The following is a 25,711-nucleotide window of genomic DNA, read 5'->3' as shown; positions in this document are numbered from 1 at the left end:
CCATTATATGTCGCAATAGAAACTTTTTTCCCACAGACTGGAAAATGAGGCCACAACAGTCTTTTCTTCCCCTTGCCCCTATTTTGCTTGGAGCATCTGAGCGTTAATGCCTACAGAAGGAGGCATGCCATTATTGGAGAGCTATGGGTATGCTTTTCTGCTTCCATCACACATCAATGCCTCCATGAGGTAACATAATTGGGACATCATTTCCTGAAAAAGCCTTGAATAATCTTAGGCAATAGCATCAAAATTTATTTCAGTGCAAGGAGATGTTTCTCCACAATGACAGGAGGTCTCTCGCTCTGTCATTTCAGTTCAATGTCTTTCCAAAACACACCCGAACACATGCTCATGTTCCTGCTCTCATGACACCTACTGGAGCCTTGACCCACTGCAACAGAGATCAATCAAGTGACAGTTTTATTAAACTCTATCAAAAACAATTATATCTACACTCTAAAGAAATGCTGGGCTGTGTCAACCCAACTTTGGGTAACATATGGACTAATCCAACATTTGGGTTAAAAATGTTATTCACAAATTTAACCCAGCACTTGGGTTAGTACATATTTTACCCAAAGTTGGGTTGAAACAATCCAGCATTTTTTTAGAGTGTAATAATTCTTAAAGAAAACTAACATCAAATTCAACTTCACGACATGACGTTTTCTCATAGAATTTAGTTTTCTGCATATAGCAATTATGTATCACTGATATTTAAAATCTCAATCTAGTGGGTTATTTAAAAGAAATGAAAAAGAAATTCTTTCAGTTAATGTGTCTTGAATGAAATTTTGAATCCTTTATTCTCTTCTCATCTGTGCTTTTGCATGCAGACACACACTCGCTATCTACTTTTTATTTCCTTTCTACGCCTTAGCCACCTGGTGTCCATCCAAGAGCCATTTTCCACACAGCTGTTGGGGTATTCTGAGAAATAATAACTGATTTCGTGGTGAATCGATTTGTTGTTGTGCTTCAAAATAAACTGACAGATTGAAAAGCATGAAATCAAAGCCAGAAATTTATATATAATTTACCATTATTCAGTAAATATGTAAACATATTTTAAGTTTTATGTTTACATTGACCTTAACATTACACACATTGATGATTTCTGCTGCTTTTTTATCTTCAGTTATTCTTTGATTCATGTATTTCTGTGTTTGTTGAAGACGCAAAGGTGCATTTCACTGCATGACCGCGCTCTGCACCGCCAACAGCGCGATGGTTGGAATCCTAATTATATTTGACCTCCTGTCTACTACAGAGTCAAAAACAATGTGCAGTGCATCTAACCATAACATACTCAATCTCAAAGAAAAAGGCAAAAGACATTGCAATGATGAATGCAGATTTGGGGATTGTGAGAGTGGGTCAGAAAATGCTGGAAGGTAGTCTTCTGCAAAGACGTCATCCAAATATGTCTAAGACAAAAGTCATTTTGGCATAACAAACTATACTGCATTAGACTGCATATAAAAAAGATGACAATTGCGTAAGTCTCTATATCTATTCCTTCCTATTTCATGGTCTTACTAAGAGCATATCAGAGCAGAAAATGAGATAGGTGTGCTGCACTCCTCTTTGGGAACAGGGTAGGCTTTGAATGAAGGTACACTGAAGGACAGGATGAATGTATCAGAGGATTCATCTAACTAATGGTCCAAAAGTCAAAGAGTGCAAAGTTCACTTTCTCTCACTCTTTTATGCACCAGATCATTTCAGTTATTGAAATGACATAATAGACACCCATTTATGTCATGTGTCAATAGAGGTTCTAGACAATATATCACCTGCAATATATCATTGCTTTTTGGACCGATCCAAATAGTCAGGATGGATATGATCTCAGTTGTTTGTTTCTGTGGAAAATTATATACAAGAGAGATAATATTTGAACATAATATAATCTAATTACTAGTATTAAATTTTTGGAATCTGACTATGTAATCCAGATTACAGATTGTGTGTATAAATATATATGCACACACACACACACACACAAACACACACACAGTGTTGGTTAGTGGCTGATTACATATGGATTACATCATCAGATTCCAAAAATGCAATACTACTAATTAGATATTATTAAACTTTAAAAAACTCATAATCAGACAACAGTTGGTTTTTTTTTTCACACAATAGCAATACATAATTCACAATATATTGATTCTTCCTAATTATTCCTCTTTTCACAAAACCCACAAACACCCTGCAGTAAACCCCAGTTTAGGAAAACATGACATGAAGTAATGTATCAAGCACTTCATGTTGTTAAAAATAACAAATGGAATAAATTGTATTTCTCTTTATATCAGTATGGTACAATAGATTAACCTATTTTAATCAGTGTGTTAAATGTGTGACATTTTTGTCATGTAATTGACACACACACACACACACACACACACACACACACAAAGAGAGAGAGAGAGAGAGAGAGAGAGAGAGAGAGAGAGAGACTGAGAGAGGCAGCACCTGTGATCAAATTTGACCACAAAACAATAAAGAATCATGCTAAATTAGTTCAGTACAGTCAAATAGTATTCATGAAAACACCTGCTTTCCAACACCATAAAAATGATGGCCAAAAGATAAAGTTCGCATGCAGTCCAAGTAAGCAGCTCACTCTCACTCTCAGTCTGTCTCCTCATAGACAGTGGTGTCTGTCTGAGCTCCTCCCTCCTGCAGAAGCGAGCAGCACCTCCATTCAAACCCATCCAAACTCAAGGCATGAGCGTCTGCTCAAACCCGCACAGCTGCTGCTGATCACCTACCTGTACAACAAACCCTGGATATTCGTCTTGTACTTTACAGCCCCTTCAAACCACCAGAAAGAGGCGAACTAAATCATTCTGGCCCTAAACGTACACACAAGTGGTTTTTCAGACTGCAAACATGGCGAGTGCCTCGTACCACATCTCTAATCTTTTGGAGAAAATGACATCCAGCGACAAGGATTTCAGGTCAGTCGCAGTGCAGAGACCTCGAATGAGTGTCAAATAGTATGCATGTGTATTTCTAGCGCTTGTGACGGCGTTTACATGTCTTAATGAATAACGAAGCGATCGCTGAAAGTTTTAGGCCGCGAATAGCGCCGCTGTTGTTTATGGAGCTGCTTAGCTTAGCATGTCAAACTCACACTGCACGGGCATTCATTTTTTTCTGTTTAAATGTGTGTATGGGTCATATATATACGGGTGTAAATATCAATTTGAATTGTTAAATTGACATCGGTTTCTGGAATTGAATTTTGTTTTAGTATGGAAGTTCGCTAGCTACCCGCTAGAATTGGCCGATTAGCTTTAGCATATTTTTTTTTTGGTGGCACTGCACGCGAACTGTCATATCCTTTGCAACCAGTAACGTTACAATCATTTTCAACAAACCATGTGCAGAGAGTTGTCAGTGCAATATCTCGTATTTGATGTAATTGTATTCCCCTAGGGTTCATATAAGTTGGCTAATGTTAGCATAAGTGCACGTCAATCTGCATAGATTTAGAGAAGTTTGTTTAATGTTAAGTGCATCTTGAATTCAAGATTTATCTCTGCATTCAATGTTTCAGAAAACCTCATCCCATTTTTAAATGTGCGTACTGACAGGTCTGACAAGTCATGTATTTATTATTTTCTTTTATTCACTTCTTAATCACATGCTAACGTGCAGATTGACACTTATTTATGAAGGCAATTGTCGTTTATAAATCACAGGCTGCGTTAAATTTATTTAATTTAAATGATTAAATTGTTTTTCACTATATATATATATATATATATATATATATATATATATATATATATATATATATATATATATATATATATATGTATGTATTACCTGTTATGTATTACCTGTTATACCTTTTAAGCAAAGATTGCATGACAGTTCCTCTGTCAGTTCCCTTGCATGACATGGTTTGAGAATACTTGCCTGATCAGAAATGCAGTCAAGCCTAAAAACATATAAGCATTATAAGTTGAAAAGCATAAGCATGAAGATGTGGCTTGTCTATATAGTTATTACAATTTTTATTTTGGGATGTCATGCTGTTTTTGCTGTTGGGGGAATCCCTTTTAATGATTTGAGTGTATTCAGCATTGGCCACCAGGAGGTTAATGGTTTGTGAGTTTTATACATATCCATCAGGAGTTCTCAAGTGAATGCTAATTCAGTCATCGCATCGGATAATATTCCCAGAGTCTTTCCTGTCTGTCATCTCTGTCAAGCCGTTTTCTGCTCTCATTCCAGCTCTTTCTGAATTTCACAAGATTTCCCCCCCTGGGAACATTTTGCTTACACACCATTCTAGGTCCGCTGTTAGCTTGTGCTGGTGTTCCCTCTCGCCCTGCTGTTGGAGCGTGTGCGTCTCATCCATTATTCATTCTTACTTAGGCTCTCGCTGGAATAAGAGATTCCATGCCTTCAAATATATGCCAAAGCAGACGCACTTAGTTCTGTGTGTGTGTGAGAGAGATGGCACGTAATTGGGTATGCAGAAGGTTTTCGCTCGTATCAAATATGAGGTTCTGTGCTGAGGCTTTGATGTTGGCACCCAAAGACAAGATTTCATTTTAATCCATTTCAGTTTCAGCTCAGAAATGGATTATGAATTATCAAACCATGACAAGTGAAAGGAAAAGGTGAAAATGCTTCAGTCAGCCCATTTGCTTTGACATGATGCCAGCAGCCTCGCCATACAGGTGGCTCTCATGGTTCGGACCATGTGACTGACTTTACATTAACCATTCTGTTAGTGCTGATGTCATATGAAACCCTCTTTAAGTGTGTCAGTGTGTCCGGACCATTGGGAACACCTCTGGAAAAAAAGCCTTGCAAATGGTAGTCATTGCTTGTGTAAAATGTTGGATTTTATGAGTGAAATGGGACATGCAATGGAAGAATATCTTGATGGTGGGAGTTGGATTATGCATTTGTTGGATAGTGAAAAGTAGTCTTAATATGACGACGTTGGATGGTAGGGGATTACTAAATTATTAAAAGTTATTAAATTTTGGTGGAAAAAACATATTTTTCTTGAGAATAAAGTACATTTAGTCATTCAGAATAAGTCCTTGTTTATTCCCTCAGATTCATGGCCACCAATGATTTGATGTCCGAACTGCAGAAGGATTCGATAAAGCTGGATGACGATAGTGAACGGAAGGTGGTAAAAATGATCTTAAAGCTCCTGGAGGACAAGAACGGAGAAGTTCAGAATCTGGCTGTAAAATGGTAAGAGTTTTACCTCTATTCATTTGTTCCAGTCCTTCTATGCTTGCATGAACTTGAAAGCCTCTCTTAGTCGGGTATTTTCAGTGTGTCCTTCATGAATTGGCTTCAGTTTGTCCTCTGAAAATGGTTTAATGTGAAATTGATTTGTGCCAGAGTGATTTAGTAAGAGGTATTGCTGTTTTTCATGTTGATTTATCTCAGTTATTAGCCTCTTAAGATTTTCCCTTATTTTTTTCCCCCTAGATATTTTTGAAGGTATTGCATGAATAAGTCAGTGATGTCTCTTCATTTTATTCCGGTCTTTGTGTTATTAGATACAAGTTTGCTTACAGATACTTTTTTTTTTTAAACCTTATGAAAGATAACATCATCTAGCGAAAGGATTAACACTGATTTGAATGCTAATACCATTTTTCAGCATGGACATTTTTTGCAAGTAATAGACAAATAAGAAGCATTTCTGAGGTTGCACTACAACTCTTGTTTCTTGCAGTTTGGGCCCACTTGTCAGCAAAGTGAAGGAGTACCAGGTTGAAACCATTGTTGATACATTGTGCACAAACATGTTATCAGATAAGGAGCAGCTTCGAGATATTTCCAGCATCGGCCTCAAGACGGTTATTGGAGAGCTCCCGCCAGCATCCAGCGGTAAAACAACATGCTTTCCCTGTATAATGTTATTAATACAGTTGTTTCCAGAGTTTCCGACAAACAGAGAATGTATTCAGCTATATTTAGTTGTTTTCCTGCACCGACTTGCCTGCTAAGTCCATTTCTCTTTGCTTTAGGCTCTGCTCTTGCTGCTAGCGTTTGCAAAAAGATTACAGGCCGCCTCACAAGTGCCATTGCCAAGCAGGAGGACGTCTCAGTTCAGCTGGAAGCGTTGGACATCATGGCTGACATGCTGTGCAGGTATGTCAGATGAGCCATGTGATGACTGCTGCTTTTGTTTAGACCAATTGTGCTTTTGAGTGCACATGGGTTCCTGCCAGGTAATTTCTGGAGGTGTTTGCGCACATGCATCTCCACTCTGTGGCAGTTCTCAGTTATCTTTTTCCTCAGTTCACTGAGCTGAATATACTTATATAGATATTTCAGTTTAGAGGCTGACTCTCAGCTCTGTGTGATAGCTAATGGCAGACATTGAATTTGTCTTGGGTGATTGCATTTTGCATTTATATTTACATTCATGTGTTAGGAGAAAGCTTTTATCCTGCTTGTGTGTTCCTTGGGATTTTCAATCCACAAGCTGTTGCTAAGTTCATGCACTACCAATTGAGGTGCATGGAAATATTTATACACAAAACATGAGTTTTCCCACGATTAGGATTTAAGGCCTGTTTACCCTTAAGAATGGAAGCTATAGTGCCTTTCACTCAGTGGTAAACCTTTTCTTAGTACCTAAACTGATTGTGGAACCACATTTTGCCGTGTTCGCACTGCAGGAACGGTTGTGGTTCTAGGAACTCTGTTTGGAGGAACTAAATTTAGCTCCTACTTCAGAACAGGGTCTAAAACAGTCCTATAGGAACTATCGGTGACGTAAGTGTATGCTGATTGGCCAAGCGCACGCAAAACACCGGCCACCCGTTTTTTTTTAAAAAGCCATGTAACCATATTTACTCCACTTAAATGGAAAACAGCGACAACTGCATTTACCTGTTTTCTGCAGTGTTGTTTTCTTTTCTCAGCTTTGATGATATGTAACACTGCAAGTTGTCCGTAAAAAAATGGTCTCTTAGCCCAACTTTTTGCTTTTGCAATCGGTTAAATTGTGTTTTTACCTCTCCATCTCTGTTATAAAAAGACATCACTGTCGGCCGCTTCAGATTTCCTGCTGCCGGCGTGAATGCAACCAGGAAAATGGCCTGAGGGAGAAATTGGTTTTCTAGGAACTACCCTGCGAAACCCATAATAATAACTGTATCAACATCAGTGGACAGTAAAATTTGTTTCACTTTACAATTATAATTTTTTTATGTGAATAGGTCTTTAACATTAGATTTAATCCACAGTAAAACATGCTGTTTTCAGAGGAATTGAGCAGCAGTTAGCCTACACACTTTAGACACAAAAAGCCATGGTTCTCATGTGGCTGACACAGGTTTGAATTTGGTCTGCAACATATTCTGATCCTCCTTATTTCCTAGTAATTTCCTGTTATTGTCCATTATCTGTGCTAACATGGAATACCATTATGCAGTACAGTATTTGTCCTGTGTACAATTTACTTTAAAAAGCGTACATTATGCAACAGGACATTTTTTTAACATTTATCAATTACAGGTTTAATTCAGTAAGTGCTATTTAGTTATCTTGAACTTTTTTATTTTTTCTGGTATGTTTAAAACTTGTAGTTTAAGTTGAGTAAACTGCACAGTGTTATACAGTATGCCCTTTTTATAATGCACATTTTGGTAAATAAAAGAAATTGGCTATATATGCTATATACTTTAGAAATAATAAAAGTATTATGTTAGTATATTAAGCAGCTAAAATATTTGGTCTTTGCAACAATTTCTTGTTTTTAATGTCTTTCATTGTTTTTGTTCATTCATCCAGACAAGGAGGCCTCTTAGTGAATTTCCATCCTTCCATTCTGAGCTGTCTGCTGCCTCAATTGACAAGCCCTCGCCTGGCAGTGAGAAAGAGGACCATCATAGCCCTGGGACATCTGGTCATGAGCTGCGGAAACCTGGTCTTTGTGGACCTCATCGAGCACTTATTATCCGAGCTCTCACGCAATGAGTCCATGTCAACTACGCGCACTTACATCCAGTGTATTGCTGCCATCAGCAGACAAGCTGGCCACAGAATCGGTGAGGCTCCCCCATTGTTAAAGACCTAAGTTAACTTAGTGTCTTTGAGGTTCAAGACCTCATCTCAGTTACTCTTTTAAGTGCTGAAAGCAATTTAAGTGTGCACTTATTGAAGCCATCATCTGTGATCTTCTCATACAGCTATTAGTTTCACCACTGATGCTGTAATTTAGCTTTCCCTGCAATGTGCTAAAGCAAACCAAAGCTGTCCTCAAAGATTTTTTAAATGGTCAAATTATTACAACAGTCGTCTTTTTTTTTTCTTTTTTTTTTTCAGAAAGCATGGTGTAAATACTTTTGTGTAATGATATCCTCCCCTCCTAGGTATTGCTTTTTTTTATTATTATTTTTTTTAACCACAGTTCTCCATGACATGATCTTGAAATCCAGAGTCCCTTCTTCTGATAGAAAATGTTTCACTCAAGATTGAGGTCACCAGCATTGACACTGAATCCTGATTACATTTCACTTTATGATTGCTCTGGTTGATCAGCAGTCGAAGTTATTCAGGCCGATGTGCGCCATCTTTCCCCTCTATCAGTTTTGCATTGACAAGAAGGATTTCTCTTTTTCACAGTTATTAATAATGATACAATAATAGAACACATTAAAATTCTCCTTAATTATTCAGTACTTTGACTGTTTTGTACAATTCACCCCCATAGCACAATTATATATAGAGGCTAGGAGCTTGAAGGCAACTCTCCTTGGATTTTGACCGAACAAATTGCCAGAGTTGTTATTACCTGTCACCTTGTCATCAACACTGTTCCATTGTTGTGCTGCTAAGGCAGGCCATTTGGCACAAATTAAATGAAGTGAAAAGTCATTTAGGTTTGCTGCTGTGGTGCGCCATTCCCACATCAGCCAATTACCGCCTACGTTTGATGAAACAAAGTGGGCTGCGATTAAGATGCGCAAGATTACTTCAGTGGAATGCACTCAGTTGTTTTAATTAAGTCTTTTTGTCATCTTAAGATTGTTTCTTTGATTGTGCTGAACACAGCAAGGCCTTTATCTTGCAGCTCTCCAAACTCATTTATATTTCTCAATGAATTATTGCAGTTTGATGTTAAGCTTTGTAACCCAACAAATCAAACTGATGTGTGTGTGTTGTGATGGTAAATGACAACATGTTGGTTTTGTCTTGCAGGTGAGTACTTGGAGAAGATCATCCCGTTGGTGGTGAAGTTCTGCAGTGTTGATGATGATGAACTGAGGGAATATTGCATACAAGCTTTTGAGTCATTCGTACGGAGGTTAGTCTAACCAGATTTATTTTTTGTGACTACGCTATATTTTGTGAGAAGTAGTCTTATAGATTATAGGATTTTAAGCAAAACAATAGCTAATGATAAAACAAGTTTCACTTCTGCATTAATGCGTACTGGTTATTTGTGGAATTAAAAACTCTTAATGTCTTTGATTCCCAGGTGTCCGAAGGAAGTCTACCCACATGTCCCAACAGTCATTAGCATCTGTCTTAAGTATCTGACTTATGACCCCAACTACAACTATGACGACGAGGATGAAGATGAGAATGCAATGGATGCCGACGGTTTAGACGAAGATTATCAAGGTACGAGGCGGGCTCATTTCTCCTCTCAGTCTGAGGGAAGAAGGATTTATTCTCTCTCCTGAACCAAAAGTCTATTTAGCTGTAAGTTACCAGCTCAGTTTGCTAGTGTGGTGTGTTAGCATTTACTGGTCGCATAACAACAATAAAAGCCCTAGGGATTATTTTCCCACATTTTAGGCATCTTTGAAAATGATAATACAGCAGTTGGAGAGGCAGTCTGTCCATTTATGGGACTGAAAAGTTGGCCATCTGCAGAGACTGTTCGCCAGACCATCAGAAATCAGCTTGTTATTGGAATGAATGGACGATGGCGACTTGTTCGGTCTAGCAGCTTTGAATAATGCTTAAGCCTTTACAGCCGATGAAATTGGCTCTGAGATTGGTTTGGGGCTACTGATTGTCCTGTAATGTCCAGACAGACTTGAACGTTTGCCACCATTCCTTGTGTTACCTTGGAGTTTGTCAAGCAGGCACCTTTTAACTCTACTAAATGCATGTACTGAGCATGTCATGCCACTTTCTCTTACACAGGATGTGCATTCTCGGAATGAAAATGCTTTTTTTTAACCATTAGTGCTCTGAAGCACAGCTGAGTTTGGATGTGCTCAGCGTTGCATGTTGGAATGAAGTATTTCATGTGGAAGTACGGTGGAGGAAATGTGGGTTGCTGCACTTTAGAATTTGACAGGAGCAGGCTGTAATGACAAGCCCCTGTCCAAAAGTTTGAGTTAGAGATTCATAAATGCATTTGGTCTACTTGATCTTTCCTGGTATCAAGGATTTTTATTCTCAGCCCCGACTGGAGTGTTGTTTTCATCCATAAATCATATTCCTACCTATTTGTTGTTTTCTTTTCAATAATTTATTGTGCTGACTGCGCACCAGCTAGTAAGCAGCCTTAGGAGGCTCGTACGCTTTGGCAGCAGATTTGATGGTACGTTTGTTTTCCTCTCAGAAGCCCACGCTTCAGAAGTCCACGCTCTTTGTGTTGCTGAAGCAGAGGGTACAGGGGACAAACTTGTTGCTCTATGTTTAACAGTGTCTGAGTATTAAAAAAATTATTTTTGGGTCTGCTAGCTTGGAACTAAAGTACCCAGATACTGATTAGATCATCTAATTCATGTAATCCAAACAGGAAGTGATGATGAGTACAGTGATGACGACGACATGAGTTGGAAAGTGAGGAGAGCGGCAGCAAAGTGCTTGGATGCCGTGGTGAGCACACGACATGAAATGTTACCCGAGTTCTACCGCACGGTTTCTCCAGCGCTCATTGCCCGTTTTAAAGAGCGGGAAGAAAACGTCAAGGCAGATGTGTTCCATGCCTACTTGTCCTTACTCAAGCAAACACGCCCTGCCCAGAGCTGGCTCTGTGACCCGGATGCCATGGAACAGGGAGAAACCCCTCTTACAATGCTTCAAATTCAGGTAAATTCAGGAAAGTTTTTTTTTTTTTTTTTTTTTTTTTAAATCTAGTACATTACAATCTACTGTGAAGAGTATGGAGGTTTATTTCTAAGGGTGATTAATTGTGTGTCTTTACAGGTGTCCATGATTGTAAAAGCACTGCACAAACAGATGAAGGAGAAAAGTATTAAGACCCGGCAGTGCTGCTTCAACATGTTGACAGAACTAGTAAACGTGCTGCCAGGTGCCCTGGCGCAGCATATTCCTGTACTCATCCCAGGTATGTGCCTCAGGCAAGCTATTACACGTTAAAGAGAGTAGAGTCATTCCTTCCATGATCATAGGCTTAAATCAGCATTTATAAAACCTCTATAGGGTAAACCTTGAAATTTTTTTTTCAGCAGTTCCTTTTTTAGTATTTGGACTGACGTTTGTTAATTTTGTTCCATCTAGGTATCATATTTTCTCTCAACGATAAGTCAAGCTCTTCAAATCTGAAGATAGATGCCCTGTCTTGCTTGTATGTGATCCTGTGCAACCATCAGCCTCAAGTCTTCCACCCCCATGTTCAGGCGATAGTGCCTCCTGTTGTTGCTTGTGTGGGTGATCCCTTTTATAAGATCACTTCTGAAGCACTGCTGGTCACCCAGCAGTTGGTCAAAGTCATTAGGCCCCTCGATCAAACAGATGCTTTTGATGCGTCGCCCTATATCGCTGATCTTTTTGCTTGCACCATTAAAAGGCTGAAGGCAGCAGATATCGACCAGGAAGTCAAGGAGCGAGCTATTTCTTGTACAGGGCAAATTATCTGCAACCTTGGTGATAGTCTTGGTGCGGACCTACCAGGCACTCTCCACATCTTCCTAGAGCGACTGAAGAATGAGATAACAAGGCTGACCACTGTCAAAGCTCTCACACTCATTGCAGGGTCACCGCTAAAGATCAACCTGAGGCCCATTTTGGGTGAGGCTGTTCCCATCCTTGCCTCCTTCCTACGCAAGAACCAGCGAGCGTTGAAACTAAGCACACTGGCTGCACTGGACATTCTGGTTAAGAATTACAGTGATAGTGTAACACCGGCCATGATTGACGCTGTACTGGCCGAGCTGCCACCTCTTATCAATGAAAGCGATATGCATGTCTCGCAGATGGCTATCAGCTTCCTCACCACACTTGCACGAGTCCACCCTGACTCGTTGTCTAAGATAAGTGGGTCTATTTTGGCTGAACTCATAGCTTTGGTTCGTTCGCCGTTGCTGCAAGGTGGCGCTCTTAGCGCCATGCTGGAATTCTTCCAGGCTCTTGTAGCAACGGGAACTGCCAGCTTGGGCTACATGGATTTGCTACGTATGCTAACAGGTCCTGTATATGCCCAGAGTGCAGCGCTCACCCATAAGCAATCCTACTACTCCATTGCGAAGTGTGTGGCAGCTCTTACACGAGCTTGTCCTAAAGAGGGCCCTGCAGTGGTGGGACAGTTCATTCAAGACGTGAAGAACTCACGCTCCACTGACTCCATCCGATTGCTGGCTCTGCTGTCCCTTGGAGAGGTCGGCCACCACGTTGATCTGAGCGGTCAGCCTGAACTGAAAACGGTCATTCTGGATGCCTTCTCCTCCGCCAGTGAAGAGGTCAAATCAGCTGCTTCATACGCGTTAGGCAGCATCAGTGTGGGGAATCTCCCGGAGTACCTGCCGTTTGTCCTTCAAGAGATCTCTGGCCAACCCAAGCGACAGTACCTGCTGTTGCACTCTCTCAAGGAAATCATCAGCTCTGCTTCGGTGGCAGGGCTTAAACCGTATGTTGAAAATGTGTGGGCACTGTTGCTTAAACACTGCGAGTGTACAGAAGAGGGAACAAGGAACGTGGTAGCTGAATGTCTGGGAAAGTTAACACTCATCGACCCAGAGACCCTTCTACCCAGGCTAAAAGGCTATCTCTTGTCAGGTGATTGTCTCTTAACTCTGCCTGTAAAATCTATATCAAAATACTTAAAATTCAATTTTATGAAGTTTTATACTTTATCAAAGTCTCTTTTTTTGTCATAAATTGTTTCTAATAAATCTTTAATAAAAATAAAGGATTTTGATGGAAGTGTTCTTTTTCTCTGCAGGATCATCTTATGCCAGGAGCTCTGTAGTCACAGCTGTTAAATTCACAATTTCTGATCACCCACAGACAATTGACCCCCTTCTTAAAAACTGCATAGGCAAGTGCTATTTTCAGTTGGTTTTCTCCTTGGGAAATACATACTTTTTACTTTCACTCTTTATGTACAGACTTGCATCATTTTAGAAATTTGTCCAGAACACATTTTAGAACTGGTTTTAATTGTCTCTTCTTTTTTTTTCTTTTTAATACTTCTAGGTGATTTCTTGAAAACATTGGAAGATCCAGACCTCAATGTACGAAGAGTGGCTCTCGTTACCTTCAACTCTGCAGCTCATAATAAACCTTCTCTTATTCGAGACCTTTTAGATACAGTTCTCCCTCATTTGTACAATGAGACCAAAGTGCGCAAGGATTTAATCAGAGAGGTATTCTCCCCTTTGTCCTCAGCCTTTTGCTTTGCTGTCTCTTTAAACCTCAAAGCTCAATGACACCTGCCTCTTTCTAGGTTGAGATGGGTCCATTCAAACACACCGTAGACGATGGTCTGGACATCCGGAAGGCTGCATTTGAATGCATGTACACTCTATTAGACAGTTGCCTTGATAGACTTGACATCTTTGAATTCTTAAACCATGTTGAGGATGGACTTAAGGACCATTACGATATCAAGGTAAGTCATCAGACTCGACTCCATGAATCTTTCATGAGACGCAGGCTTTTTGCCATGAAGATCATTTAGCGACCACAGAAGATGAAAGAGTGAATTGATTAACAAAGATTCAGTGTGCAGTCATCAAAGGCATAAATGCATAATGCATTCACAACAGACGTGGTCCAACTTTATTTTAAATGTACCTATCAGGTGTACTTGCGTCACAATGAAGCGGAAACATTAACTACAGTTTTAGTATAATTGAGTGCTTTGTGCTAGAAAATATGTGGATTTAAATGTTTCAGTTGTTTACCTACACACTTTAAACCGGAATTGTCATAAATAGTCATTTTATAGCAATCCCGTGGCTATTTTATTGTTGCAAGGAACTTCAGTGGGACCAAAAGTATGCGCATAGACTCATGAATCACAAAGGTTTATAGTTATTTTTGTTCTGTTAATGTGTTTACAGATGCTGACTTTCCTCATGCTGGCAAGATTATCTAGTCTGTGTCCCAGTGCAGTGTTACAGAGGTTGGACAGACTTGTAGAGCCGCTAAGGGCAACATGCACCACAAAGGTAAGCAAAATGTTAAGCGGTGGTGGAAATCTAAATTGAGCTGCATCTAGCAGTTAGCACATAAGCTCAAAAGTTTCTGGTTTCCATAGGGGCATAAATTTGAATTCAGATTGACGTGTTTTACCAATCCTGTTCCCCATTTTCCTCATGAAATAGGGATGCCAATCCATTTGTCAAAAACTATGAGTCGTTTGATTTGTAATTATATTCTTTCTCAGGTAAAAGCCAACTCTGTAAAGCAGGAGTTTGAGAAGCAGGACGAGCTCAAACGATCTGCCATGCGGGCCGTAGTGGCCTTGCTAACCATCCCAGAGGCCGAGAAGAGCCCCCTAATGAGCGAGTTCCAATCTCAGATCAGCTCCAACCCTGAGCTGGCCGCCATCTTTGACAGCATCCAGAGGGACTCCTCCAGCGCCAACATGGAATCCATGGACACCAGTTAAATGTCTAAGACAGCATACCCATTACCATCGCTCCCAACAAAATCCACAAAGAAAACCAACCCTGGGGGACCCTTATATTGTTCCATGCGTGGCACTAAATCAAAAAAATAGGAGGAAAACCAAATCTAAAGTTAAGAAAAGAAGAAAAAAAAGAAAAACGAATGAATGAAAAGACAGACATTGATTCTCTTAAGCTTCAAAGCTTATCACATTCTTTGTTTTTCTATTAACAACAGGAAATCGCTTCAGTTGTTCATTGTTCTCCATTCTTCATTTAGTTTTTATTTTTCCTTGTTCATTTTCATCATTTCTGAGGTTCTGTAGATACCTCAACTCACAGGGACGCGGGGGGACTTGCTAGGTTACCTGAAAATGAATTGACCACAGTATTTGTGTTATCATGGGAGATTCGTTCTTTACATTCAAGTATGCTGACGACTTACATCGGGATCTACGGGGTAAAGGATAGCACTCAGTGAGTTTGAATCATTTCAGGACCATGTTTTTTTTCTGTCATGTTTCTTATCAAACAGGTTTTATTAGGTTTTTGTACGATTCGAATGTCATCTCTCCTCTTTTTACTGTTGACAACTTAAGTACAGAGCGAGACAAGTCTTAGAAATATTATCCTGAAGAGAGTGACTGCTTATTTTTCCTTCACTGCATTTCATTACATTCCCACTGTCTGCAGAATTGCGAGTCATCAGCATGTGTCACACATCCAGAGAAATGAGCATTTAGCTGCACACGTTTTGCATAATATTTTTCTTTTTCTATTTTATGCCCGTTTTGTTTGGCTCCAGCATATAGAGGTTAAATATGACATCAAACATTGTTATGAGAAAATATTGCCCTGTATGGAACGCACATATGTGAATAAAAAGAGTGGAGAATATTCTCTCAGGTGCTCGGCTGTATTCTAAAATCATAAGGGTGTAGTTCTCGCTGTTTAGATCCACTATTATGCTGCCTCGTTTCAACTACTCACCTGTAAAACTGGTTGGGAATATAATTTTTTTTCTCCAATAGAACTCATTTTATTTACAACAATAATTTACTATGTTTAGTGTACAGATATCTTTTTAGGGATATCTGTATTTTGGGGAAAGGAACACCATCATAGACCTCAACATATAGCTGACCAATGGGTGATTGAAGTTGAAATCTGATGCCCTGGAATCCACAGTGTGTAGAATACACTCTTGTGTAGTCATGTACGCACCACGGTCTACATCCATTGAAGTATGACAATATGGCAATGTTCCTCTGTAAGAAAACAATAAAAGGTCCATTGCTGTCTGCATTCAAATGTCATTTTATGGTCCTTCAAGTTCAGTTTGAACCATCATATTGGCTGATGCATATTGTGCAGATGTTACAGCAGCTGGATGAAATCGCCGGTCCCAATTTTCTTTGACTTTATATGTTTCCTGCAAGTGAGGCTGTACTGGTTCTGTAAGTCCATCTGGAACCGTAGGTTGTTACAGTGAACACTTCTGAAGAACAACTAAAGGTTAGTATCACTGTTTTGTTTGAGGCTCTTTGTTCTTCATCTAGATTTCATTTAAGTTGTCTGAAATAATATATTTGGATGCAGATTCTGATCCAAAATCCATACACATATTCCATTATCTTTCAGTGTTTTATGTACAGCTGTTCTTGGAGACTGCCGCTCCGTTATCTGAATTCATTGGCCAGAATAATCTGAAGAATGGAGCAGACTGTTCTGCAAGACTGGTTGTAATGCAGCACCATCAAATAGAGCGCATCTTGGAAATGGTTTTGCTTGAGTCAGAGTTTGATATTTCAATCAGCTAAGAATTGGTGTTTTGTTTTCAGGAACGAGCAGTTGTAAAGTTGTTAACATGACTTTTATTTCGCTTAATGTGTTCCTGGTTGTAGTTGATTCATCAGCACAAGTTAGAGTAACTTTGTTTTTATTACTTGAGGCATTCAAACTATAACTTGGAAAGCAAGCCAGAATTTATTTTATGATTAATGACAACGTGAGGACCTGGTAAGCTTTTGACATCTTTCCATGTTCAGTCCAGTCAAGCAAAAATGCAAAGGTCATCGACTACTAATGCATGTTGAACAATTTATTTTTATAAGCTCACAAAAACTTTCAAATATCAGACAAACAGGCTCATCTCAGAGTAGAAAAGATCTGAACCAGGTTTTAATTCGCTTCTACTAGGCTGCTGGAAGCATGAAAATACATTAGCAGTTGGTTGCTTAAATGAACCCACTCCCAATTTGCACGCTAATGAGTCATGCAAATGCTTTTAAAGGCCTACTAACAGTGGCCTGATTTGCATCAGAGGTGTGAGGGCTAATGCACTGGCATGATCATTCGCTCATAAGGACAGATGTAGGCCATCATCATCGCTTCACAAGAGGTGTCCTCCATGTTAAAGCGAATTTAGCTATTTCCACAAGTATACCATGCAATTTTATATTGTAAAAAGTCAACATTTCAACCAAAGCTTTCTTTAAAAAAAAAACTATAAGAAACCTATGGCACACAGCCTCCCTTCCAAACTGTGATAATATTATTGTAAGCAAGTCAAAAAAAAAAAAAAAAAGGCTAATTGTCATTATAGATGAAATGTGTTTTGTAATAATGACGAAGTGTTTGTCTGCACTGCCCTATGGGAGATCGCAGCAGGAGGCCATGAAAAGCACACTGCAGATTAATGCTTGCCTACTGCTGACAGATCCTCCATGGCCTGCTGAGCAGCTGCTTGTAGCTTCCTTAAAGCCTGAAGCTTAATGTTTCACCTCTAAGCCGGATTTAAACAATGCAAGGAGACCTCACCCCCTAAAGGGGAATATAACTCATATCATCTCACTAATGACGCTTACACTAGCTACGTGCCAGAGTAAAGTCTCTGCACTGACAAATGTATGTATTTTAAGGCAGTTTCTCAGAACTGGAGCAGGATTATGGAGTGCTTGTTGATTTAAGTTGGATGAAAGGTTTTTAGGGCATGTCATGAGCTCATTCTGTGGCCAGGTAACCATGTTGTATAAAATGTAAAAAACACCTGTTTTATTTTGAGTCAAGGTTTGTTTTGTTTGCTTTGGTTTTGATATTAATGGCCACTTTGCAAATCATTTAACAAAAAAGGGTTGTTCTCAACTCTGTAGGGTCCCGGGACACAACCACCCAATCAGCAGCTGAGTGCTTTGTTGTCTTGGATTTTGACTGGTCTGTTAAGGTGGTCATGGTAATGTCCTGATTTCAGAAGTTTGGATTGTCCTCAGTATGAGGCGGCAGCCAGCCTTTCCACTGAGTGGTCTTGTTGATATTCTGCATGCCCGTGGTAAGTTTTACAAGGTTTATCTTTATCAGATATTTTCCCAAATCATCCTGACATCAAAACAGGATATGTGGCTTACTCTAAAATTATTTTGTTGCATTTCAAGAACTTATGCTCAGTTGAGAACTGTAAGGTGTGCAGTAAACAGTGTGCATTTTACTACAAAATTATATTGTTTCTTATGTTGTTGGCTGCAAGGCCAGAATACACTAGTTTCTATAGTTTCAATGGTTAATTGTCTTTAATCTGGTACTGACAAATCTCAGATGGAGAATGAGGAAATTTGAGGTTTATGTGGAGGGAAAATGGCAGGCAACAAACACTCTTTATATTTCATGGTAGATTGTGTGTTTGATTAATATCTGAAAGCATGAGATTGATTTAAAACAATCCTGATGTATGAATTATCTCCACTGTGGCTGAAAATATATTTTCAGTGCACATGCATTGGATTTATGCAATGAAACACCTATTTATATGTTAATGGACTTCTTGAAGACGAATGGAATTCCTGAAATCCTGTTGGGTGAAGATAAGAGGGGAATTATTGCTCAAGAATAACTTTAATTAAACAATTATTTATAGGAGGGAGAGGTTTAGTAATATTAATCTAAGTTTATTTGGTAATTATGAATCTTTTTTGGATCTTTGTTTTTCTGTTTTCATGGATCTTACATCTTGTTCTCTTTGAGGGTAAATAAGAATCAAGATGGGCTTTTCTGGCAAAGGCTTTCCTATGGATGCGAATGGAGACTGGTAATATTTTCTGTGTTGTTAATATGAAACAGTAATGTAAATCTTTAAAAAAATAATGTGTTTATGATAATGGTTGCACTTTATTTTACTGTACGTGTACTTATAGTGTACTTACAGTGTATTTATCTACAAAAGTTCTGGTAATACAAGGTAACTACATGGGTTAGGGTTAGGTTTAGGGGTAGGTTCAGGGTTAGTACCTAGTTATTACATAATTATTGTAATTACTATAATAAGTACCTAGTATGTACATGGGGAACAGGACTGTAAAATAAAGTGCTACCATGATAATAATATGTTGGGATACATTCCGTGTATGGTTACAGAAGCCTTTAGTATGGCAAGAACAAGCAATAAACATTTATAGCTAACATCAGTTGAAGACACTTGTAATGTAAATGTATCTAATCTTATCACTTGCTCTGTTAACAGGCCCTCCAAAAAAATCAAGAAACACAGAAGTCGTGATGTTTCACCTGTACCATCGCATTTCTCAGAACCAGCCTCATTCCTTCAACACAGGGTAAAACTGCAGAATCAATAAGACTACTGATCATTAAATTTTATATAAGTAGTTATATAATAGGTGGGATAATGTCGCCCTTGGTACATAATGAACCTATACACCTTGTCATGATTTATTTTGCCTTAATGACTGGCTAACTGTACATTCACACATTATATGGCAGCTAGAACATCCCATGGATGTATGCACCAACTCTGCTTGTTTTGCATAGGATGTAATTGCCAGCCTTCCGTGTCTCCCTGGTGTAAAGCGGCAACTCAGGGATGAAGAAGATGATGATGATGTACGAAGTCTTAAGAGCTTGCCAGCAGTAATGACTGGAAAAACCCTCCAACCCAGAGACAAGAGGTCATACAGACATTCTGAGAATCACAAGATATCTGGTTTACCCCCTCTCATAAGCACCAGGTACTAAATACACACTTTTTTATAACTGGCTCCCATCATAAGCAGTGTTTTAACTTCAATATATTGTCATTTCATCACCCTCAATTTCTAAATCTGAACTATTCCTGTAATGCTAACACCACTAATTTTCAGTATTCAATGATATTCTCAGTGCTGGTGTAAATGTATGATTACCAGGTGCAGTTTGATTGTGAAAGGCACTGGATGTAAAACTGTCCCCAAACTCCCACCAATCACCAAATCCTGGAAAACTTGGAAGGAAATAGACCCCCCAAGACCACCTTGTAGGTCTGGATGCAGGTAATGCCACATTTGTTCCTTAAAAAGCTAGCTTATGCAAGTACATTTAAAAAAAAAAAAATGTAAGTCACGCTGGACTTCTAGATCATAGATCAAATCAACCATCTACTGACTGGCCTAAACCCTGACGATAAGACTTGGCTGCAGAATTCAGTGCCCTTAGCTTTTTGGCTGAAGGAATGTTAAGTTCTTTCATACTTGAGTATGAAAGGAGTAGGCAGGAGGTTCTTTTTTTGCATGGTTTGACTTCGTTCTGCATTTAGGGCGCTGTTAAATTCACAGAACAAAAATGAAAAGGCACAGTCGATATCTTGCCCGGCAGATATGTGAGGAGTCATTTTCTGCTTATTAATGATTTAAAGCCTGGTTAGTCTCGGCGTCACATGCATGGGAAAGTATTTTTCTGCTTTCCTCATTTATTTGAGGCTGTGAGGTGTGAGGGAGAGAGAACAGAGTTTAGCGCTGAGAACTGCGAGGGAGAGAGAGGGCATGTAGATTTCTATTCACTTACTATCAGCCCCCACAGTTGGGCTAATAAACTGAAATTAAAGTGTCCCAATAAAGTGGAATTACGCAGTGCAACCAACAGCACAGTCAGGTCTGCTTGTAAAGTGCAGAGAGTGTGTGCAAATGATTCACTTTGGTAGATACAGAACTTATGTGATTTAAGAGCAATGAAATACAGATATATATGCGCTTGCAATGAGTTTCAGATGTCTCCGCTTGCCAGGACCAATGCTAATGAATACAGTTTGTAACAGAAATGGTAATTGGATATTAATGTGATTGAAAACCTGATAATCTTTGCTGTACTAGAACATTCTGTGGCCAACTATGCAGACAAGGCTTGGAAATATATAGTGATATTATAGTGATATCTTTTCGGGGGAAAAAAACAGAAAGCTTTAGCCAAATAAATATGTAATAAATCATTCTGGACCATTTTCATTGATTTCCTATTGACTCTATAGACTTTTTTGTTTAGACTTGTTTGTGTAATAGATTAGTGTTGCTTGCATCTGACCCAAGTTTCCCACATTTATACTAAAAAGGCCAACTCTCCCTTAGGTGGTCTGTTTATAAGACATAAGACATTAAATATAATAGGAGTTTTCAGACAAAAATCTCTTTGCTAATAAAGTAATAGCAACTGAGCAACACAATTTGACGTATCATTCTTTTTTTGTAGAACACTATAAACAATTACTTCATGAAACATAGTTAAAGTTTGCAAGAAACCAAGCAAGCATCACTAATTATATCAAAGTGTGCATGCTTGTTAATTTTAAGCAAATAAAAGATTATGGTATTTAAATGTCTAATCATTCTTATTCTTTTATGAAAAAGGCCCGACAAAATGGAATTCAGTTCAGCTAAACCTGTTCATGCATTAATGCATCCAAAAATTGTACCTGCCGGGCAGACGTCTCTCTCTTTCAAGGCGCAAGGAAATGGGCCCTGCTTGCTTCCTGCCAAAGCCTCTGGAGTGTCCCTGAGATCTCGACTCACTTTCCAAAGTCCTGTAGTGCAGGCAGTGTACCCTATCAGTCCTGACACCATGCAACAGATGAGGCAGACTGACAGAGCGTGCCAGCCCCTGAGGTCTGTGCTGAAAAAAGCACCGAACGGTGGAGTATTTGACTGGCCAATGGCGGCCCACCTGCTGGAGCCATTTTCTGGGTTCCAGGAGCATCTGTGCCGCCAGATCCTACATTCTCCACTGCCTTATCTTGCAGCTCTGCCACAGGTACACTTTCCTTGTCTCCAGGACCAGGTTGATCTGTTGCCTACACACAGGGGCCCATATGGTTCCCTGATGGAACGCACCGTGGAGCTGTGCAACTCCCAAGGACAGAAGCTTCCCAAAATCACCATGACTTGCCCAACGCCTTCTCCAAAATACCTGTGCCGCACGGAATTTCGGCATGCGGCTTAAAGGAACAACCAAGATGGATGCAGAGTAATCTGTCATGCTTAATGGGGCTTTAGTGCTGCTCAGTGCAGTTCAAAGTTAATATTGCTCCGTGCACAAAGGATTGCAAAAAGATCACCAAAGTTCAACAAGATCACCAATTCATTTTGTTTAGAGGCAATAAAGCCAAAACAGACATTTTCCTGATTGCTCAGAGATTATTAGACTCACGGTCATAATGTACTCCTGTGCACAACTCAAGTTATTGCTGTATAACCAGTCATCTTTCTTCTGGTTGCCATGAAAGCCCTAAGGATCATTAACCTGTAGGAACCGGACCCTGGGGGCTGACCTGTTCTGCAGGTACAAGAAGTGCCTCTGAGGAACATTATAAAGTCATGCCGGACAATTTCCTGGGTGTGAAGATCCTGGGGTAGGAATCATATTTCTGTCTTACTGAGGAGGAATGTAATCATTTTTTCTGCCCTCTACTTAGTTTCCAGGGCCTATCTTTTTTAATCAATACTATTTTCTCAGTTGAGGAGAATCTACAGTGTGATGGGGGGCCAAGGGCAATTTTTAAAGTTCCATCATATAATCTTCTATAGTATCTGCCATGTTTTGGTACAAGAATGTGTATTTGTGTGTATATGTACATGTGTATTTGCTAGAAGTACCATTAATAGACCTTTGATAGAGTAATATTGACTTATTCGAAGAAGTCACCCTCATTACATCACCTACTGGGGATTATTACAACCTCCAGTACTTGTTCCAAATTTTTAAGTGAATCTTTCAGGAGCAGAATGTGTTTAAAGCAATATAATACGTTATATTTAAAGTTGCATTATAAAAATGAATTATTTTAAATTGATTAGTTGTCAGGAGATTCATGTTCATTGCACATTTGATCTGAAGTGCTACCATTGCTCCCAACATCGTTGCCATGAGGGAAACTTGTATAAAAAGAAAGCAATCAGTTTGTTTTTAAAATTTCTTAATAGTGAATTGATTTTGAATTAATTTTTCGAAGATTAGAAGAAAATTTAAATGAGGATCTGTTGAATATTTGTCATTGCTTCAGTAAATTTGCATTCTAAAGACATTTTGTTACACTCGATCTTTCCCCAACCCTTCAATTATTTACCATATATAAAGCTGCCATGTCGTTTAAAAGTCAGATCTAACCAGAACGCTTTATAATATTATAGTTCTATTGTTTTACTTTTATTTAGACCAATACTGTTGAGGAGGAGAGTTTGTAAGTGATTTCTAATGATTAAAGGGATATGGAAACGTGTTCATATTATTGATAAACTTGGTCCAATGGCCAGCTTCAGTTTTTGACCTAGCACTCTGTTGTCGTGCAGAAATAAAACACACATTTATGTTAATTTAAAAAACTCATTAATAATGCTGTTGTAAATTTTAATTAGATTCTATTGAAATATGTTTGCATTCCCCCATCCTCGTTGTCAGCCCAGGGTGGGCCACGATCCTGATTGGGAGGGGACCAGGCCATCCTGTGAAGCCGAGTGTCTCACAGCGCTGTTGAATTCCAGGTGCACAGTCTGGAACGGAGAGGCAAGAATGTCTATGACCTCCACTTCTACTTTAGCAATGAGGTCGGAGCAGAAATGTCACATTTTTCATTCTTTAGTTAAAGCGCACAAAATAGAGTGGCACGGAAGTGTCATGAGGTGAGGAAAAGGATTTTGAAGTGCTTTTACCAACTTTTCTTTACAGTGAGTAATGCAGGAACATTTTGTTTTCCAGTAGTAAGCAAACATGTCCAAATCTAGGTCTAGCGGCCCAGGCTTAGCTTCATTGCTGAGCCTGTGTGTGTGTGTGTGTGTGTGTGTAAGCGAGCATGTGGCCTGTTTCTCAAGTCTCTTATTCTCCTGCTGTGCTTGTGTATGGGAGTAACAGCTTCCTGGTTTCACGCTCCGATTATCTGGTCAGACATTACCCATGGCTCCGTCCCCCCCACAGCCTTGCCCTGGTATTGGCTGACCTTTTTCTCTCCAAATGACAGGCATTCTTCTCATTCCTAATGGGAATAATGGCAAACGGGCCCCACGCTGAACACACTGACCCATAGATTATTATAAGCTGGTACAATAATAACAACACTTTCTAGGGGGAATCTCTAAGCAAATATATTAAGTCTACTTAAGTTGGAAAGTCTCACTAGGGGAAAATATGAATAAATACATAAACCAGTTAGTAACCATGTACTGGAATAGATTTGCCACTAGAGGGCGTAACAAGCCTTTTCCTGGCAAACCTCAATGGTTATATTGTGCACTGTTACTTGTTAACCACAATTGATGAGAATAATTATTGTAATTAATTAGAAGATGAAAAAATATTCTATAGCATCAGAACAACTCCTTTGCATAATTACTAATCAAGTATATGATTAAAAAATCAGAAGTGCTATTGTGCCTGAGACAAATTCTTACATTTCAAGTTGCTGTCTCTGATTTCATAACTCTTTAATTTCAAGAGTAATTGGTAACACTTAACAATTAACAGTAGTTGTTTTAGGTATCCTGAATATTTGTACAATTACCATTTTATAGCATTTCTTAATCTAGGTTAATTTATAAATATACTGTTCTTTGTTAATTCATAAAAGTTTAATGTTAAATTATAAACAACTTGTATTAGTATATGTAGAAATTAATATTAACTTTAACTAAAATTTACAATACTTTTAAACAATTATGACACCTAATGCATGAATTTAACTTATAGAAGGAGTGACTTACATCTACAGTAGTTTTAACAAAGCAGCTTTGCAATATTGAATAGTTCATTAACTATCAATAATTACTACTTTGGGCTACAGTTTAAGGATTGTCGATACAGATAAGATAATGTCAATAACAGACATTGGATTAACCTATTCTTTAACCTTTTTTTTCCTCTAAATTTCAAAATACTTTGATAAGAACATTAACTAATCAGTGTCTTTGATCTTTGTTCAGCTGTAAGAAAAACTGCGTCTGATGAGCATTAAACAACCCTGATAAATAAGCCCTTATTTAGGACTCGACCCAAGAGACGATTATCCATGCCTGTTACTTCTGACGCAAACGACAGCTTGCTTCAATAGCTTCAGATAAGCTACATGAAAGTGCACACGAAACATAAAAGGGAAGGACAAACAAAAGTCTTTAGATAGAGTTAAATGGTTATATTAAGATAATGCTTATGGATGGGAAGCACAAAGGAATAGGAGGAGAAGGAAGTTAATCCAAACAGACTAGTGGTCATTTAATGATCATTTATGAATGTGTATTTCTTATGAAAAACAGTTATATCAAAATTAGCTAAATCTGGTAAATTGCCACAAACTTTCTACGTTACTTTTTTTCCTCAAAGTTATTTAATGTTTTCCTATTGTTTACTATTAATAGTAAATTTCTTTATTGAGCTTTATTGTGTTTTATATAATTGCTGTTGGGATTCATAAAGCCAAAAATCCACTCAAGTCAAGAGCATCTAAAACCAGTTTACCCATGGTAAAACCACTGCTAGTGGCTTATATTTGTACTGAATGGATGATGTGAGCGTTTGATAAAATAGTAAAATCCCTCTGGTTTGTTACTGTGAAAAAGAAACATATATGGGCAACAGCTGCA

The 25,711-nt window shown here is 38.8% G+C and overlaps 2 protein-coding genes across 4 annotated transcripts; both read left to right on the top strand.

Moving 5' to 3' along the window:
• Window positions 1-2,435: 2,435 nt before the first annotated feature.
• On the top strand, window positions 2,436-16,139 carry LOC127956453 (cullin-associated NEDD8-dissociated protein 1). Its single transcript, XM_052554358.1, has 15 exons — window positions 2,436-2,975; window positions 5,101-5,244; window positions 5,738-5,892; window positions 6,033-6,156; window positions 7,807-8,063; window positions 9,217-9,322; window positions 9,497-9,642; window positions 10,778-11,070; window positions 11,188-11,329; window positions 11,503-12,996; window positions 13,163-13,258; window positions 13,417-13,586; window positions 13,667-13,831; window positions 14,286-14,393; window positions 14,612-16,139. Exons 1-15 carry the CDS (start codon window positions 2,908-2,910, stop codon window positions 14,834-14,836), a joined length of 3,693 nt encoding a protein of 1,230 aa, XP_052410318.1. The 5' UTR covers window positions 2,436-2,907; the 3' UTR covers window positions 14,837-16,139.
• A 1,738-nt stretch (window positions 16,140-17,877) lies between these two features.
• Window positions 17,878-23,361, top strand: si:dkey-39a18.1 (uncharacterized protein LOC557637 homolog). Of its 3 annotated transcripts, none has more exons than XM_052554361.1 (6): window positions 17,878-18,162; window positions 18,862-18,915; window positions 19,348-19,438; window positions 19,653-19,849; window positions 20,027-20,149; window positions 21,497-23,361. In XM_052554361.1, exons 2-6 carry the CDS (start codon window positions 18,869-18,871, stop codon window positions 22,083-22,085), a joined length of 1,047 nt encoding a protein of 348 aa, XP_052410321.1. In that variant the 5' UTR covers window positions 17,878-18,162; window positions 18,862-18,868; the 3' UTR covers window positions 22,086-23,361. The 3 variants fall into 3 exon arrangements, with proteins under 3 accessions (XP_052410321.1, XP_052410320.1, XP_052410319.1); XM_052554360.1 differs by having other exon boundaries at window positions 18,852-18,915; XM_052554359.1 differs by lacking the exon at window positions 17,878-18,162 and having other exon boundaries at window positions 18,286-18,915.
• The last annotated feature ends 2,350 nt before the right edge of the window (window positions 23,362-25,711 follow it).

Source organism: Carassius gibelio, chromosome B4 (assembly GCF_023724105.1).
Source record: "Carassius gibelio isolate Cgi1373 ecotype wild population from Czech Republic chromosome B4, carGib1.2-hapl.c, whole genome shotgun sequence".
NCBI lineage: Eukaryota > Metazoa > Chordata > Actinopteri > Cypriniformes > Cyprinidae > Carassius > Carassius gibelio.
This window is presented reverse-complemented; position numbering and strand designations above follow the sequence as displayed.

Excerpts from the sequence above, each read along its gene's own strand:
- si:dkey-39a18.1 (XM_052554361.1), top strand. The coding sequence starts at position 18,869 with ATGGGCTTTTCTGGCAAAGGCTTTCCTATGGATGCGAATGGAGACTG. Across the intron at positions 18,916-19,347 it reads ATGGATGCGAATGGAGACTG|GCCCTCCAAAAAAATCAAGA; the intron begins GTAATATTTTCT and ends CTCTGTTAACAG. Across the intron at positions 19,439-19,652 it reads CCTCATTCCTTCAACACAGG|GATGTAATTGCCAGCCTTCC; the intron begins GTAAAACTGCAG and ends TGTTTTGCATAG.
- LOC127956453 (XM_052554358.1), top strand. The coding sequence starts at position 2,908 with ATGGCGAGTGCCTCGTACCACATCTCTAATCTTTTGGAGAAAATGACA. Across the intron at positions 5,245-5,737 it reads CAGAATCTGGCTGTAAAATG|TTTGGGCCCACTTGTCAGCA; the intron begins GTAAGAGTTTTA and ends TGTTTCTTGCAG. Across the intron at positions 8,064-9,216 it reads ACAAGCTGGCCACAGAATCG|GTGAGTACTTGGAGAAGATC; the intron begins GTGAGGCTCCCC and ends TTTGTCTTGCAG.